Consider the following 14349-nt stretch of genomic DNA (forward strand, 5'->3'; position numbering starts at 1 on the left):
CGCTCTCGGTTCACGGGGAGCTGATAGAAGAAGATGACCCTTTTCTCTTCGCTTGAGGAGGCTGTGCTGCTGTGTGGGGGAGTGGGTTACATCCTGTGGCGTTTCCTGTGTTTGTAAACTAGACGGTCTTGAAAACGTCGGCCGACTGAAGCTGAAAGGTACATAAATATCTCCTCGTTTTTCCCCTCGACGCTCGATGAATTTCGACTGTGCATCCAGTGGTCTGCTGTTTCGTTTCTAGATATGCATGCTCGGAAATTGGCAGCAAAGGGATTTACCAAAATATTACAGCGTCAATGTTAGCCACTGCTAGCTCGCTAACAAACGCTAGCTCGGTCGTCGGGAGGGGGGAGGCTCTCACAACGACGGCCATCACGAATGTCTCTATCGCTCAATCTAGTCTTCAACCAGTTGAGCTTGTGTACCATACTGTTATCATGGTGTTAAGATTAATCGATCCTCTCGTGAAGCTACGGTATGAAACCGATAACCAGGTGGGCTCAGAAATGTTTTATTAACATTAAAGTGGGCGAGGGCGCCAGCGAGCGGCTAGCTGCTCGGCTAGCTGCTGTTAGCCAGCTTGTTCAACATCAGCAAAACTAACGTTGTAGGTTTGGAGGTAGCGTTAGTGCGGAGGCCAGCTCACCAGGAGCAGGCAAATGTCATATTCATCTTTACAAACAATAGTATGTTAGGGTTGTAGCGTTTCCTCTGCCGACTACTAACACACGAATCAAACTATAGCACAGAGCCGTGTAGTCCTTTTAATTAGCGTTAGCCGATGTTAGCGTTACGATAGCTGTCTGTTTTCCTAGCGACGTTAGCTGGCTCACCAACGCCAATGGCGAAAGCACTTCAAGTGTACCAGTGCCTCCATCTGGCTGCCGATAACCTTTTATGATGGTGCACAAGCGTAAGAGCTAACTTGTGCCGCCGTTTTGAGGGGGGGCAAGAAAACGCGTAACATTACATCTGCAGAAACCCACCACAAGGTACAATAATGCTTCTTCGAGTGAATTCATGGCCTCCTCGTAACATGGTTGTTAAAAACCCATGTGAAAATGCAAAAGGCACGATTCAGTGGAATATAATTAGCAGGGGGACAGAGCTAGAGGTTTGCTTGCTTTGTTGTCTGTGTGTACATGTTTACAGTTAAAGCTTTTGTGTTCTCCTTCAACCGTAACGCTGAATTCAAAGATACAACCACTCATAGATGTGCAACGTAGGCTTATACTTAGATCTGATTTATCCAAACAGAAGATGTAGATACAGGAGGTTTCGCTTTTACAGTTGCAGTGTACAAGGTGCTTGATTTTATTGCATTTATTTGCCTCAGAGCCAGACTCTCATCTGACAATAAATTATAACTAGGCTTTTAGTGTATAACTGAATACTGGTGTATTTTTTTGTGCTTTTTGTGTATGTTTATGTGTTTTAGGAAACTTGTTTTGTTTTTTTAAACGTATGCACTATAAGTTGAATATTATGACTGCTTAAAAAATACTTGTTGTTTTACCAATCACACTAAAAATATGACATTATTCTGTAGTTGTCTGGCTGTTTTGTAGAGATTTTTGCTCCGGATTATTTCCTACAATCTACATTGTAATTGTAATCTACATTTCTATGTAGTCCCCTCTTCACATTTCAACTTGTTTCCCTCACGTTATGCAAATCCTAGTGTATAGTTGTTACAGAAGTGAAAAGTTGTTTATATAGACTACAAATGAACCTATCATATTACCCAGAATATCCTGTTGTACTTTGTGGTTGGATTTAATGGTTAGTGTTTGGTATCGATAACAGCTTTTGAATCCAAACCGGGTCCACATTTATGAGAAGTAATTTTCCTTTTAGATTGAGCGTATTGAGTTTTTACAATTGTGGACCAGAGCTACCACTTAAAATTATTGGTGAGGTCCACAAAACTCAGTAATGATACAGCAACATGTTATCATTTAGCAAAAATAATTTCACACAGCTCAGAGGTTTGTCTTACACAAGCAAGCATTAGGTGTAGAACAATGTAGGACTGGATGTTTTTTATGTCCCCAGTAACCGTCTTAAATCAGTGGACGCTAACGCATGCATCCTAAATAACATAAATCTGTAAACTCTCACATCATTCAACTATCAATGGCATGAACACACAGATGAGAAAATACATACTTAAAATGAATTAGCTGTTGTAGTTGTATTAGGAGTATGTTCAGTTTCTTGTATTACGCAGAGCACAAGTCTCACGTGTTGTGTAAATGATGTAGCAGATTTCCCCTTGAATTTTTTTCTTAAACATTTGAGAATACCAGATAAAAATCATAGTTTAAATCGAATTCAAATTACCGTCACGTCTAGTGTGATGAACAGGCAGGCGATTTTCTATACGTAACAAGATACATTTATTGGAAGGACGTCATTTGGCTATTGTGTTCTTTATTTTTATTCAATGTATTTTGTTTCTGTGTGTCAGCCATCAGTAAAATGTTTGTAGTGGTAAGTATACCGACTAATTTCTACAGACAAAAACCAAGCTAACGCTATTAGAATAGTTATTTGTACAAATGAAGAATATTTGTGTGTTTTAATATATGATGATACTAGAGTTAATGGAATATGTAACAATAAAGGCAGCAAGTGACGCTGTAATTTAATGTTTGTCTGTTTCATCCGCATCCTCCTCTTCTTCAGTTTTAATGCTAGATGAGTGAGGTGGGTGTGGCTTCCCACCAGCCCGACCATCCTGACTGACGGATCTCTGGATGACCTTGTCCCCACCCCTGTCCCTGCGCTCACATACACCACAGCAATGTCACATCTGCCCAGCAGCTCAGTCCGCGACCATATGAAATGGGTTTGTTTTGAAAACACCAAAGTGGTTACAAATAACTTTACTTGAAAGTCTTGTGTCACTCAGGATGTTGTCGTTGATGCCATGTGACTGGCAAGATTGTCTGAGATTCAGATAATTTCAAATTGGTTTTAAAAGTTTGATGTAGTTGGTAAAAGTGTTGTTTTTTTATTACTTTTCTTTGCAGGCGGGGCTGCTTGGCTGCGAGGCTGTCCTTTCCAGTATGGCCCTGATGCAGGCCAGCTCCATGGCTGCTCCACCCAAAAAAATGATGGCTCCACTTGGCCATGGACCACCGCAGAGAGATGGACCTGACCGTGGTCCCCAGAGCCACATGATCCTCCCATCTGGAATGAGCTGTCCACCCCTGGTTAGGACCCACTTGGGAAATGCAGAGTGGGAATGGGGGCTGTACAGAATTGTACTATTGTGAAGGGTGTGAACGTCATATGTGCTTTTAAGGAAGAAAAATATATTGACATAATCCCTGCCAGATTATATGTACGGGCAAATAGTTACAGTTTTAGAGGCTCCACTTATCCCATTGTCCCTATTCCTCCACAAACAATTCTTGTTTTTTTGTTTCATATGGACAAAACCTTGCGCTAACCACCACAGTATATGGATGGTATTCATCCTTCATCAGAAATTATTCTATTTTTTTAGTTTTAAATTGTGTTTTTTTTAATTAAAATAAAGATTCAAAACGTACAAGCCCACTCTATTTAACACTGGATTTTTCAACTGGCCGTGGCAAGAAAATGCACATGATAGATGTTTCCATTTATCCCTTCATTTTAGTAATGTTCGGACATTCTGTTTTTAGTTTTAAAGCTAACAGATCTAAAATTAGGAAATAATTGACTTTTTCTGGCCCTGTAGCTTATCCGGAAGGAAGGTGAATTCCAAGCTCCCCGCCTGCTGGACGAGAAGGAGATGAGGGCCAACGAGGACATGCAGCAGAAAAAAAAGAACAGGAAATCAGTAACGCCCTGTAAAGTGAGAGAACAAGAGGGAAGGGGTGGGAAGGTCAGTGGCTGTGGTTGCTAAATAGGGAATGGTCTGTGCAGTGCATGTTCATTTCTCCTCATTACATAAAATATGCCGTTAGCAGCTTGCACACGTTTTATGGAAAAGCATTTAACTTTATTCAAGTGCGCCTGACTTGGAGCTTTCATGTGTGCACTTTTTGTTTGTGTGGGGGTGGGGGGAGGAGTTCAGGGAAGATGTGGAGGGGGTGGAGGATCTCTAGAGAGGAAAGAGGGGGAGGGGAGCAGAGCAAAGCGGAGCACAATAACTGCAGTTGTTTGCATAACAGGAGGAGCAGTAACATGAGGGCATTAGGCCATCGGAAGGGACTGTGGGGTATTTCTCAATTAAAATGTTACTACGTGTAGTAAAAAAATAAAAAGGAAAAACTTTCATATGTTGCCTGTCCGTGCCAAAGATAATTTGGGTTTTAGAAAAGAGAAACCATTAAAAATATCCCTGTAAAATTTAGATTTATGTGTGCAACGTCTTTAGAGCGCGATAGAAACCATACGCCTTACATTTATCGACACATACCGATTTCACAGCAGTTTTAGATTTTCTTTAGGTTCTGAGCAGCTGTGGGTGGGTATGTACTATATCAAATTGTGCCATTGTGTTTGTGGTAAAATACACTGTACCTTTTTATTATTAGTGCACTTTTAAGCTGGCATTTGAAGCAAATGTTGAACCATTATTCTTTACTGTCCTCATCAGGGCACAGGAGATGAGAATGGTCCATCATCCAAAGTGCAGAAAAACTTTATTTGTGATCACTGTTACGGAGCATTTAGGAGTGGATACCACCTGAAGAGACATATCCTCATTCATACAGGTATGGGTCACGCTTGGAACACCTGGACTTTACAGTTAAGCCAGAACAGTTTTTTTTTTATAATGCCTGATTACATGAATCATTTGTTGAAAGAGGCCCTAAAAGATTAAGTTGGACTGAATCTAGGAGTGTGCAGCAACTGTAAGGTTTTGCCATGGCCTGCTTAAAAACCTTGTTTGGTAATAGCTTTTGCCTCACAGCTGATTGGTGGTATCTGTGGGGACTTTAACTAAAACTGGTGCTCTTCGGTTTAGGGGAGAAGCCGTATGCTTGTGCCGTATGTGACATGAGGTTTATTCAGCGTTACCACCTGGAGAGACACAGCCTCATTCACACGGGTATGCGTCCTTTAACCGTACCCATATTCCATAAATCGGACTACATCTGTAGTCTGTCACTGAATCAATGGACAGATGCTCAGGGTTCATTTTGTCTGTGGACAGTAATTTCCAACAAAGCCACCCCCCAAAATCTGTTCACCCCAAAATATAAAGCACAGTATTTGTCTTATAAATATTGGTTCCCCATCACCAGGAAAAATTTACAGAAGGCGATGTAATACAGTGCGGTCCAATGGTCCCGAGTCCACTATTAAAAACGGTTGTTTCAATATTTATGATAAAATTGTTTTGTTTTCTTCTTTGACTGGCATCAGTTGTAGAAATGTTTGCAGGATTTGAGAATCCACATTATTTTAGCCCTGTTGTAGAAGATCCCAGAGATGTTGGAGATGCATTTCTTCTTGTCTCCAGAATATTAAGTGAGGTTGATCTCTGGTGCCAGTGGAGGGAGAACTTAGCTTCTCCTGTGATTGTTATTGCAAATATTCGTCTGTAAAAACAACTTTCCTTCTGTGTTCAGCTGTGATACTCTGACATTATTTGGCCCGTGCCCGTTTGTGGCCCATTGCTTTGACTTGTTTTGTTGTAAAATTGTTTTAACGAGTCAAATAGGAGGTTCTTTGTTGATTTGAATTTGTTTTGTTCATGCAAATGCTGTTGGGTCCTGTACAGATGTCAGCTTGATACACTGGTCTTCACATGCTGTGGTCACTTAAAGGAGTAACCACACCCAGGCTAATCCTGCGTGTTTTGCCATCTAGCAGTTGCTGCATGCTCTGTAAACACCTTGTGCAGTACAACACTTCACTATGCACTAGTGGGCAGTGTTCTATCACAGCTGGTTGTGGTCACAAGTACAACAGACAACATCGGACCGCCCACGCTGTTCGACCATCTGACAAGCACTTCTGTTGAAGCATACTGGCTGCTTTATTCTTAAAAAGTCTGCCATGTCTTGGTCTGGGTGATTTGACTACAGAAAATTAGTGTGCAGTCGCTGTAGGACTTTTACTTTAAAAGCAGATTTGTGCTGGGAAACTTTCTTACTAAGAGAATCACTTGGCTCCACAAAATTGGTTTCCTCAAATAATATTAACAGACCAGTTAATGTTACAGTAAAACTTGCTCTAGCAGTAGAGATGCATAGGCGACCATTCATTTTGTATGGTATTCTCACCATGTATTACAAAGATTATTTGTGCTACTGTTGTTACTATTTCAATGTTATGATTCTTGTGATCTTTTTCTGTGCATTTCTTGGATCTAAAAATATTTACTTGTATCAGTATTAACTACGATATTATTGAAACTAGTAAGAAAAACAAATTATATCAATTATGGCGCTAAATGATGACGACAAACAGTTCTGTAAACAAGACTTTTTGATAGTGGACTTGAAAGTGGACTCAAACTTGTGGACCCCAGTGTATGTATGTGAAAGCCTCCAAGCACAGGCCGCAAAAAAACAAACATGCAAGATTTATTTCTTTTTATCATTTTGTATGTAATTGTTACTTTGTCAGTAAGAATAACTGCATGGACATCAAAGGACTATGTTCTTAATTGTTTACATAAAATGAAAATTGAGGACTTAAGTAACATTTGCATAGTGTCAATATTTGCGTTGCACCCATTCACACAAAATTCTTTGTTTTTCATTGTTTAAGAAGTATGCTGTGGGTAAGTCAGACTTCCAACCTAATCGTTTTTCCAAGTCATTGACTACTGCCCCAGTATTCACCACAAGAAATGCATCAATAGTAAACTAATGTTAACCAACTCTACCCAATAAAATACAGTACATATATATATTATTTTATTCCAATATCCCAGTGGCTTGAGTAAGCAGTTGTTCTTTGTAGCAACACTGCATCTGTTCTTTCTGTTTTCCACATAATGAATTTTGTGATTTTATATATATATATTTTAACACATTTTCGCTTATTTGATTGGCTGAATAGCTAATAATTGTATGCTCTGTGTGTGTAGGGGTGAAGCCGTACGCTTGTTCCATGTGTGACATGAGGTTTTTCCAGCGTTACCACCTGGAGAGACACAGACTCACTCATACGGGTATGCGTCCATTTACCGTACCCAGTTCAAGTTAAGACATTTATTTATCCTGTTAGTCTCATTGAGATCAATAGTTTTTATTCAAGAGGCTTGAGAACGAAAACATAGTCTGAACATCCACATAAATAACAAAACAACACTTTAGGGGTTGATCAGAAAAATGATCTTATTAAATGTTCAACTGACAGACAATCCTGTAGTATTGCATATCTTAAAATGATTATTCATTATCCCATATTAGGGGTCTTAACTAGTCTACAAAAACACACCAGTGACTGATCGAAGTATTTGTTCGGAGGAGACATAAGCCACTGTTTCTTTAACATAGATTTTCATCAGATGCACTTGATTGCAGTCATTTTTTATAAATGTAGACTTATAACAGTAGTACATTGATGAGAAACAACAACACTGAAATACCAGATAAACAGTAAAACTTGTATAATGCAACCTAATACAAAAGCCCTTCAATAAATGCTACTGAAACGTATAAATCTTTTGTTGAATTTGGTGGACAGATTATATTAACATCTTTTTCTAGTTCAACACAAAAACAGTTGATGGCCTGATATTTAAGATATCCAATAATGGGCTTTTTATTGTAATGCATGTATGAATAGTTGTAAGTAAACACCTGAAATGAACTAAAATACTTCCTGTGGACCCCTCAAAGTGTATTATCCCTCTTGTACCATTGCTGCTCAAAAAACTGCTTCACTCTAGAGCTGAGGAGATAAGCTAGGTGTTAGTTATCACACATTGTGTACATAGTAGCCTATGTTAGTTCTACACATTTTACGTATCCAATCATGTATTAATTGAGAATAAAAAACAATATTTATTATTAATGGATTTTTCCATCATGGTCTGGATTTTTGACAAAAGTGACATGGTATCATGGCCACAGTTTAAGAAACAGGAGTGATTGTTCACAGTGTCTTAAGGAAAAAGTAAAACGTAGAGTAATCTTGGCTTTATTAGAAAGTTAAGTTTTTATCTCAAGTTAATATTTTACAGGGGCTCACAGTTTGTGTTAATGCCCTCTAGTATGATCCAGTCATATTGAAGTAGCTGATTAACTGAGGCCATGGTATAATATGGGAATAGTCCTTTGATGTCCACACCTATTGTACATGCAGATTAATGGCTGCACAGCTCATGTGTATTAGCTGTAATTGTCTGGCTTTTTAAATTCATATTTGATTGTATAGTTGTGCAGTTGCTTCTGCTGTAAGTTTATGGCGGAGATCAGATTGGAAGCTTTTGAAAGTTGAGGCAGATCATCACTTTGGAGTGCTAGAAAACAAACAGACTTGTAACGCTTCAAAACAACACACACTTTCGTGCCACCATAAATTGAACGGATGTGCATTGTATAGACATTAAACAAATTTCAACTTGCAGTAATTTGCAACATAAGTGATCACCAAAATGTAAAATTTTCTTTGTAAACCTTCATAATTGTGAGCGGTGGATAAGTGTGCTCACGGTTCTGCTTCAGCTGGCCAGTGTGATCACCGTCTTAGACGTTTCTTTGCTATCTTGCTGCTGACTTGTATGTCTTGTTTTAAACATGCTTGGCTCATATCCTGTTGCTGCGTTTGTTTTATGATGTACTCCAGATAATATGAAAATTAATGCTCTCCAAACCTGAAGACACTTAGTAATTAGAAGTAAAACAAATCACCCCTTCGCATGAAGCTTGATTGGAATGTGTAATGTCTGCCAAGTCCTAGTGATTTAATGCCTGTGAATGATGCTTTCCTTTGATGCTTAAGGAACGTCATAGCTAATATGTTGATACTTTGTGTATGTAGGGGTGAAGCCGTACGCTTGCTCCATGTGTGACATGAGGTTCTTCCAACGTTACCATCTGGCAAGACACAGCCTCACTCATACTGGTATGCGTCTGCTTACCCTAGCTCATTAGGTAGTGGGTTTTAGAAGTGCCTTAACTTTTCATCTCATAGCAGTGTAGTAACAGATTTAGGGGGTTTTAAAATGACTTAAAATGAATAGCTTCAAATATTCTCATATTCAGAAACATAAAAATGTATCCAGACATGTATTAGGATGGTAAAATATAAAACATACCATTTTTAGCTCTTGGTAAAAATACGTATATACATAGTGGGGCACCTGAATGTACACAACTTCAGCTTTTCCCCTGCTGAATGCTCTACTTTGTTCTGCGCAATTTTTCTTTGTTACTCCTCTAATTTTTAAGATTTTTTGTTTAACTTAAGTGACTGACTTGGTGTCACAATACACATAACCATGGAATGCAAAACAAAACATTTATTTCTCAGGCTGATGGTATAATGTGTAGAAGCAAAAGGAGCTATTCTAAGGGAAGAGTTGATGGTTATGTGTTTAAACTTTTTTTTTTCTGTTTCTACTTTATATTTACATACTTTTCATGTGTGTAGGGGTGAAGCCATACGCTTGCTCCATGTGTGACATGAGATTTTTCCAACGCTACCACTTGGCAAGACACAGCCTCACTCACACGGGTATGGGTTCACCCTTCTTTGCTTCATTAGAGCCCAAATACCCAGTTTACTGAAGTTTATCTGTCTTTTGTTTATATGACTTTTAGTCAGGTATTTAAAATATTCATGATCATCAATCAGTCTTGACTGTCCACCTTAAACCTTTAAGGCACTATTTTTGAGAATATTTCCCAAGCTACCTCTATTGGAACATCACTGCAGTGCCTGTAAATTACACCTTGACTTGTGTCTAAACACTTTTAAGACCTTTGCAATGCATGTCAGCATTAAAAAGCTGCACTGGGATCAGCAAAAATAAGTTTTCATTGAGGTCCCTTTTTCACGCATGTTCACTCAGAATAGAAAATGGAAATTGATTTACTGTTACATCATACTGGTACCACTGCTTGTGGCATGTCTGGATACATAATATAAGTGAGTGTGTCCTGTTCAGTTAATTGTGTTGTTTTTACAAAATATTTTGCTCTGTGTGTGCAGGGGTGAAGCCATATGCTTGCTCCATGTGTGACATGAGATTTTTCCAGAGATACCACCTGGCAAGACACACTCTCACCCATACGGGTATAAGTTTTAATTATCCCTCTCACTTGACAGTAGCAGGGGCTGTAGATGTTTGCCCTTGTGTGTAAGCATCCTAACCTACCTGTGAGAGTACTACACAAAGCAAATTCTAATATGTTCTACTCAATCCACATTCTTAATTATGAAAGGTTAAAGTTTAAGCACTTGTAGATTTTGTCTTTTCTTCTCTGGTGTACTCATTGTATTTAATAACTGCTTTTAGGGTTGACCTGACTCTTTCTATGTCTTGGTATGTATAGAGACTAGTTGGCCAGGAAAATACATGAGACCTTCTAATGACATAACACTGACTACTGTATGTAAAATGACATATTTTGTGTACATAGTTCATGAGAACATTTTCTAAAGTTTGGTACTGTGTGCGTTTAGGGGTGAAGCCATACGCTTGCTCCATGTGTGACATGAGGTTCTTCCAGCGTTACCATTTGGCAAGACACAGCCTCACTCATACTGGTATGCTTGAATTAATTGTTCCCCTTTCACTATGAAACCTTTCATATAAACAACCTACACATGATTTTCTAAGTCCCTCTATATACAATACCATAATTATGCCATTGTTGGTAGACATTTCCCCTTCTAAAAACAAATGTTTAATAGAATTTTTAGGCTTTGTTGGAAAACTGTCCACTGAAAAAGTGACTCTGTCAGTTACCTTGTTTTGTGTGATTATTGTAATGGTACTATTGCATGTGTGTTGTTAAAGTACTGTATTACATATCCAGTGAAAGGCACATTACACTAAAAAGCATTTTAAATGCAGGCATCAATAGTCTAAAATGTCAAGGCTACATTTCTCAAGATTTTTATCAGGCCAATACAAGATTGTTTGGTTTGACAATGAAATGGTGCATCTTGAACACGGGGTAACATGAATAATCTTCAACATGAAGTTAAAATGGGGGTTTTTCACCACGATCAACAGTTTGTTTGCAGATGACTGAATATTACTCAAGCTGTTCCAAACTGCAACATGTAAGCCCTGTTTCTCTTTAATTGATGCACCGTAACTCTTGACGTCTGCAGATTCTTAGACTCTTTTTTGTGTAATGTCTCTTAACAGAGTTTTGTCTGTAAAGCATGCAATAATTAACAACTAGAAGCTTTTCAAAGCTTTTCATAATGTCTTTTAAAATGTTGGTGTTCATGAATTTCATCTGTGCGTTGAAATGCATCTAACATTCTTGTGCTCTGTTTAGGGGTGAAGCCGTATGCTTGTACCATGTGTGACATGAGGTTTATACAACGTTACCAACTGGAGAGACACAGTCTTACTCATACGGGTACGTCCTCATTTTTTTAACCTTGACCCTCTCTTTCCCTGACTTCGGTCATGCATGCGCTGCAAATGAATGTATACATGGCTGCTTCAAACTCGAGTTTGTATTGCTTTCTATCACTATATTGACAAGTGCTAATGTTTCATGTACCGTCTGCAAGTAGCCTCATAAGCTCTTGCATAACAATACCTCTGCCCATACTTTGTATATGAAATGACACTATGACCATGAAGCAAAAATGCCAGCACCACTCTTTGGTTTGAGGTACTTTATTTACATATTTTGCTTAAAAAATGTGTCAGTTTCTAGATGTTAGATATATATTTGATGTTTTAGATGCTAAAAAAGAGTTCAGACTGTTTTCTATTTGGATAAGCTCAGCTGTAATTAGAAATTTGACTTTGACAAAATACAGCATATACAAGACTGAATCTGTCTTGAGAAAAACAAAACTGAAAAAGGAAAAAAAAAAAGCACATACATGAATCATGATTTTTTTTTGTCTTGCAGAAAAGCTAGATTTTCATTAATTCATGAAATGCAAATAGGCTGAGAAGATCAGACTAAAATCTTTCATAGAAACTATTGATCCAATTCAAGTCAAGAGAGGAAAGTTTCCAAAACTGCAAAGTGTTTATTGTGAAGCAGCCACTGGAGTGTGACTGTCTACAGCTGATCAATTCTAGATTAACATTTGCACAACTAAAGATAAACAGGAACCAGATTGGCTGCAGGTTCCATTATATAGGACTCAAGGATTTTCCAGGTAATGACACAGACATTAAATGTTGTTGTTAGATATTATTGTTTATTTTGTAACAGGTGTGGAAATTATTATCAAATTCTCAATTAAGGGGTATGTGTTGGTAATGTGGCCTGCTGGGGTGCATAGACCGGTGGGGGAAGAGACACTGGGGTCTCAGTTGATGTGAAATGGATTATATTTAGGCTAAAATTCAGTGTTTTTTTGTTTTGTTTTTCCTATAAAAAATGAAAACCTGCAAATTTAGAGCTGACTGCTCACACAGCTTAGTTATTGTGTCATTTCACATTCAAAGCAATGGTGAGGAAATAACATATAATCGTGTGGCATAAATAATTTAGTTTAATTGTGTATCATATTTGAAAACAAGTTTTGTGTAAGGGTATTCTTTATTTTGTCAGTCTGCTTTTACAGTCATTTTTAAATGTGAAGAGAAAGCAGAGATAATGTTTTATTTTTTGCTTAAATCATAAGATTCTGGTAATCAGATACAGATAAGTTTTGTATGATGGTTTTTAGAGCAGTTTCCGTTTAAGTTAAAGAGTTGCTCTGCAAACGAATGTCCAATCTTAATGTGTTATGCATAGTTGTTTACCAACTGCCTAAAATTGTCTAATCTCTGCGATCAGCGTTACAAAAATTTCAAGTATTTGCGTTCACAAAACGTGCGGTAGGTTGAAATTATACGAACACAAGCACCTATTGGCATAGTGTGAAAAACATATTGAGCTAGTTGGAATGTGCCCACTAGGGACTTTGGTTTCACCTCAAACAATTGTGTGGTCATTTATGCTTTTAGGTTTAAAGATTAAACAATTTAGCTTTTTATACAGGATATTTTCATTATCCCTCAATTCTTCTAATTTAAACTTTGGTCATCGACCATCAACAGTTACAGTTCACCTTAAATCAGATGTGAAATGAATTTCCAATTGGAACAGCATGTTTTTGAAGTATGCTGGAATTTCCAGTGTAAACAAAGCGCTGATAAGTGCAACCGAACTTTACTAAGCAATTAGTAAAGTTTAATGTCGATCATTTTTGGCAGTTGAGTGTTTTATGCTAAAGTTGGTACTTTGTGTGTATAGGGGTGAAGCCGTACGCTTGCACCATGTGTGACAAGAGGNNAAGTAATATAATATTGCTACTTTGCATTTAGGTGTGAAACCTTATGCTTGCACCATGTGTGACAAGAGGTTTTTTCAGCGCTACCACCTGGCGAGACACAGCCTCACTCATATGGGTATGCGTCTGCCAATCTTAACCCAGTCACAAGATTAGGATGCTGCAACATCTGTATGCTTGATCTAGTCATAAATATCTGTATTATTTATTTTATTTTTTTACACAAATTATTCAAGTTTAATGTCAAATAGATGACATCATAATCATGTGTTGTGTTTTGTAAGTGGATTTTAGATCTGAATTTGAAACAAGCATCTTATTATATTACATTATATTGTACCCTTGTAAGTCATTTTAGGGTATAAAATTGGTTATTAACCACCGATATCAATTTAGTCCAGATTGGTGCTCAAGTTATAAAAGAGAGTGCAGATATATTTATTTTCTCTCGGTGGCAGAGAGACAAAAATAATTCTCTTGATGCTCTGCGTTTAGGTGTGAAACCTTATGCTTGCACCATGTGTGACATGAAGTTTTTTCAGCGTTACCACCTGGCGAGACACAGCCTCACTCATACGGGTATGGGTCCGTGCACCGTGCCCATGACATTCAGTGTTAGAAATCAGTGTGCACATTTAATTGTGTTAGTTCACTTCAGACATATGCCTGTTACATTTAAGGAAAATGTCAGTATGAAGTTTTAACAGGGTTTCCTAGTCTGTTGATGTTAGCCAGTTGAGCAGGAGAACAGTAAATCATTATTTTGTTTTCTGTAATGTTTGTTGATAACTACAACACTACAAAATGGATAAAGGCAATATGAAGAAAATATTTGGGGAAACTAGTTTTGAGTTGTGCATGAATTGGCAAGTGTGTGGTTAATAACCAATAGCGTAGATATTAATTCCTAAATTTATAAAAATGGAAAGTGAGGCAAAGTAATATAATATTGCTACTTTG

At 37.9% G+C, this 14349-nt stretch overlaps 1 protein-coding gene across 33 annotated transcripts in view; it reads left to right on the plus strand.

Moving 5' to 3' along the window:
- znf740a (zinc finger protein 740a) overlaps positions 1 to 14349 on the plus strand; it is a 19598-nt gene continuing 5249 nt past the window's right edge. For 4 of the 33 annotated variants that reach the window (XM_035662402.1, XM_035662409.1, XM_035662418.1 and 1 more), the window contains exons 1-15: positions 1 to 158; positions 2689 to 2851; positions 3036 to 3218; positions 3731 to 3877; positions 4595 to 4712; positions 4967 to 5050; positions 7043 to 7156; positions 8944 to 9027; positions 9556 to 9639; positions 10117 to 10200; positions 10591 to 10674; positions 11421 to 11504; positions 13353 to 13377; positions 13449 to 13507; positions 13885 to 13968. In XM_035662402.1, the coding sequence (XP_035518295.1) occupies positions 2807 to 2851; positions 3036 to 3218; positions 3731 to 3877; positions 4595 to 4712; positions 4967 to 5050; positions 7043 to 7156; positions 8944 to 9027; positions 9556 to 9639; positions 10117 to 10200; positions 10591 to 10674; positions 11421 to 11504; positions 13353 to 13377; positions 13449 to 13507; positions 13885 to 13968 (1279 nt within the window). In that variant the 5' untranslated portion in view covers positions 1 to 158; positions 2689 to 2806. Of the gene's footprint in view, positions 159 to 269; positions 495 to 2688; positions 2852 to 3035; positions 3219 to 3730; positions 3878 to 4594; positions 4713 to 4966; positions 5051 to 7042; positions 7157 to 8943; positions 9028 to 9555; positions 9640 to 10116; positions 10201 to 10590; positions 10675 to 11420; positions 11505 to 13352; positions 13378 to 13423; positions 13508 to 13884; positions 13969 to 14349 lie in introns of those variants that run through there. The other 29 variants (XM_035662410.1, XM_035662419.1, XM_035662433.1 and 26 more) reach the window with 25 other exon arrangements.

This window comes from Morone saxatilis, unplaced genomic scaffold (genome assembly GCF_004916995.1).
Source record: "Morone saxatilis isolate NCDOM2014 unplaced genomic scaffold, NCSU_SB_2.0 Contig18, whole genome shotgun sequence".
In the NCBI taxonomy this organism is placed as follows: Eukaryota; Metazoa; Chordata; class Actinopteri; family Moronidae; genus Morone; species Morone saxatilis.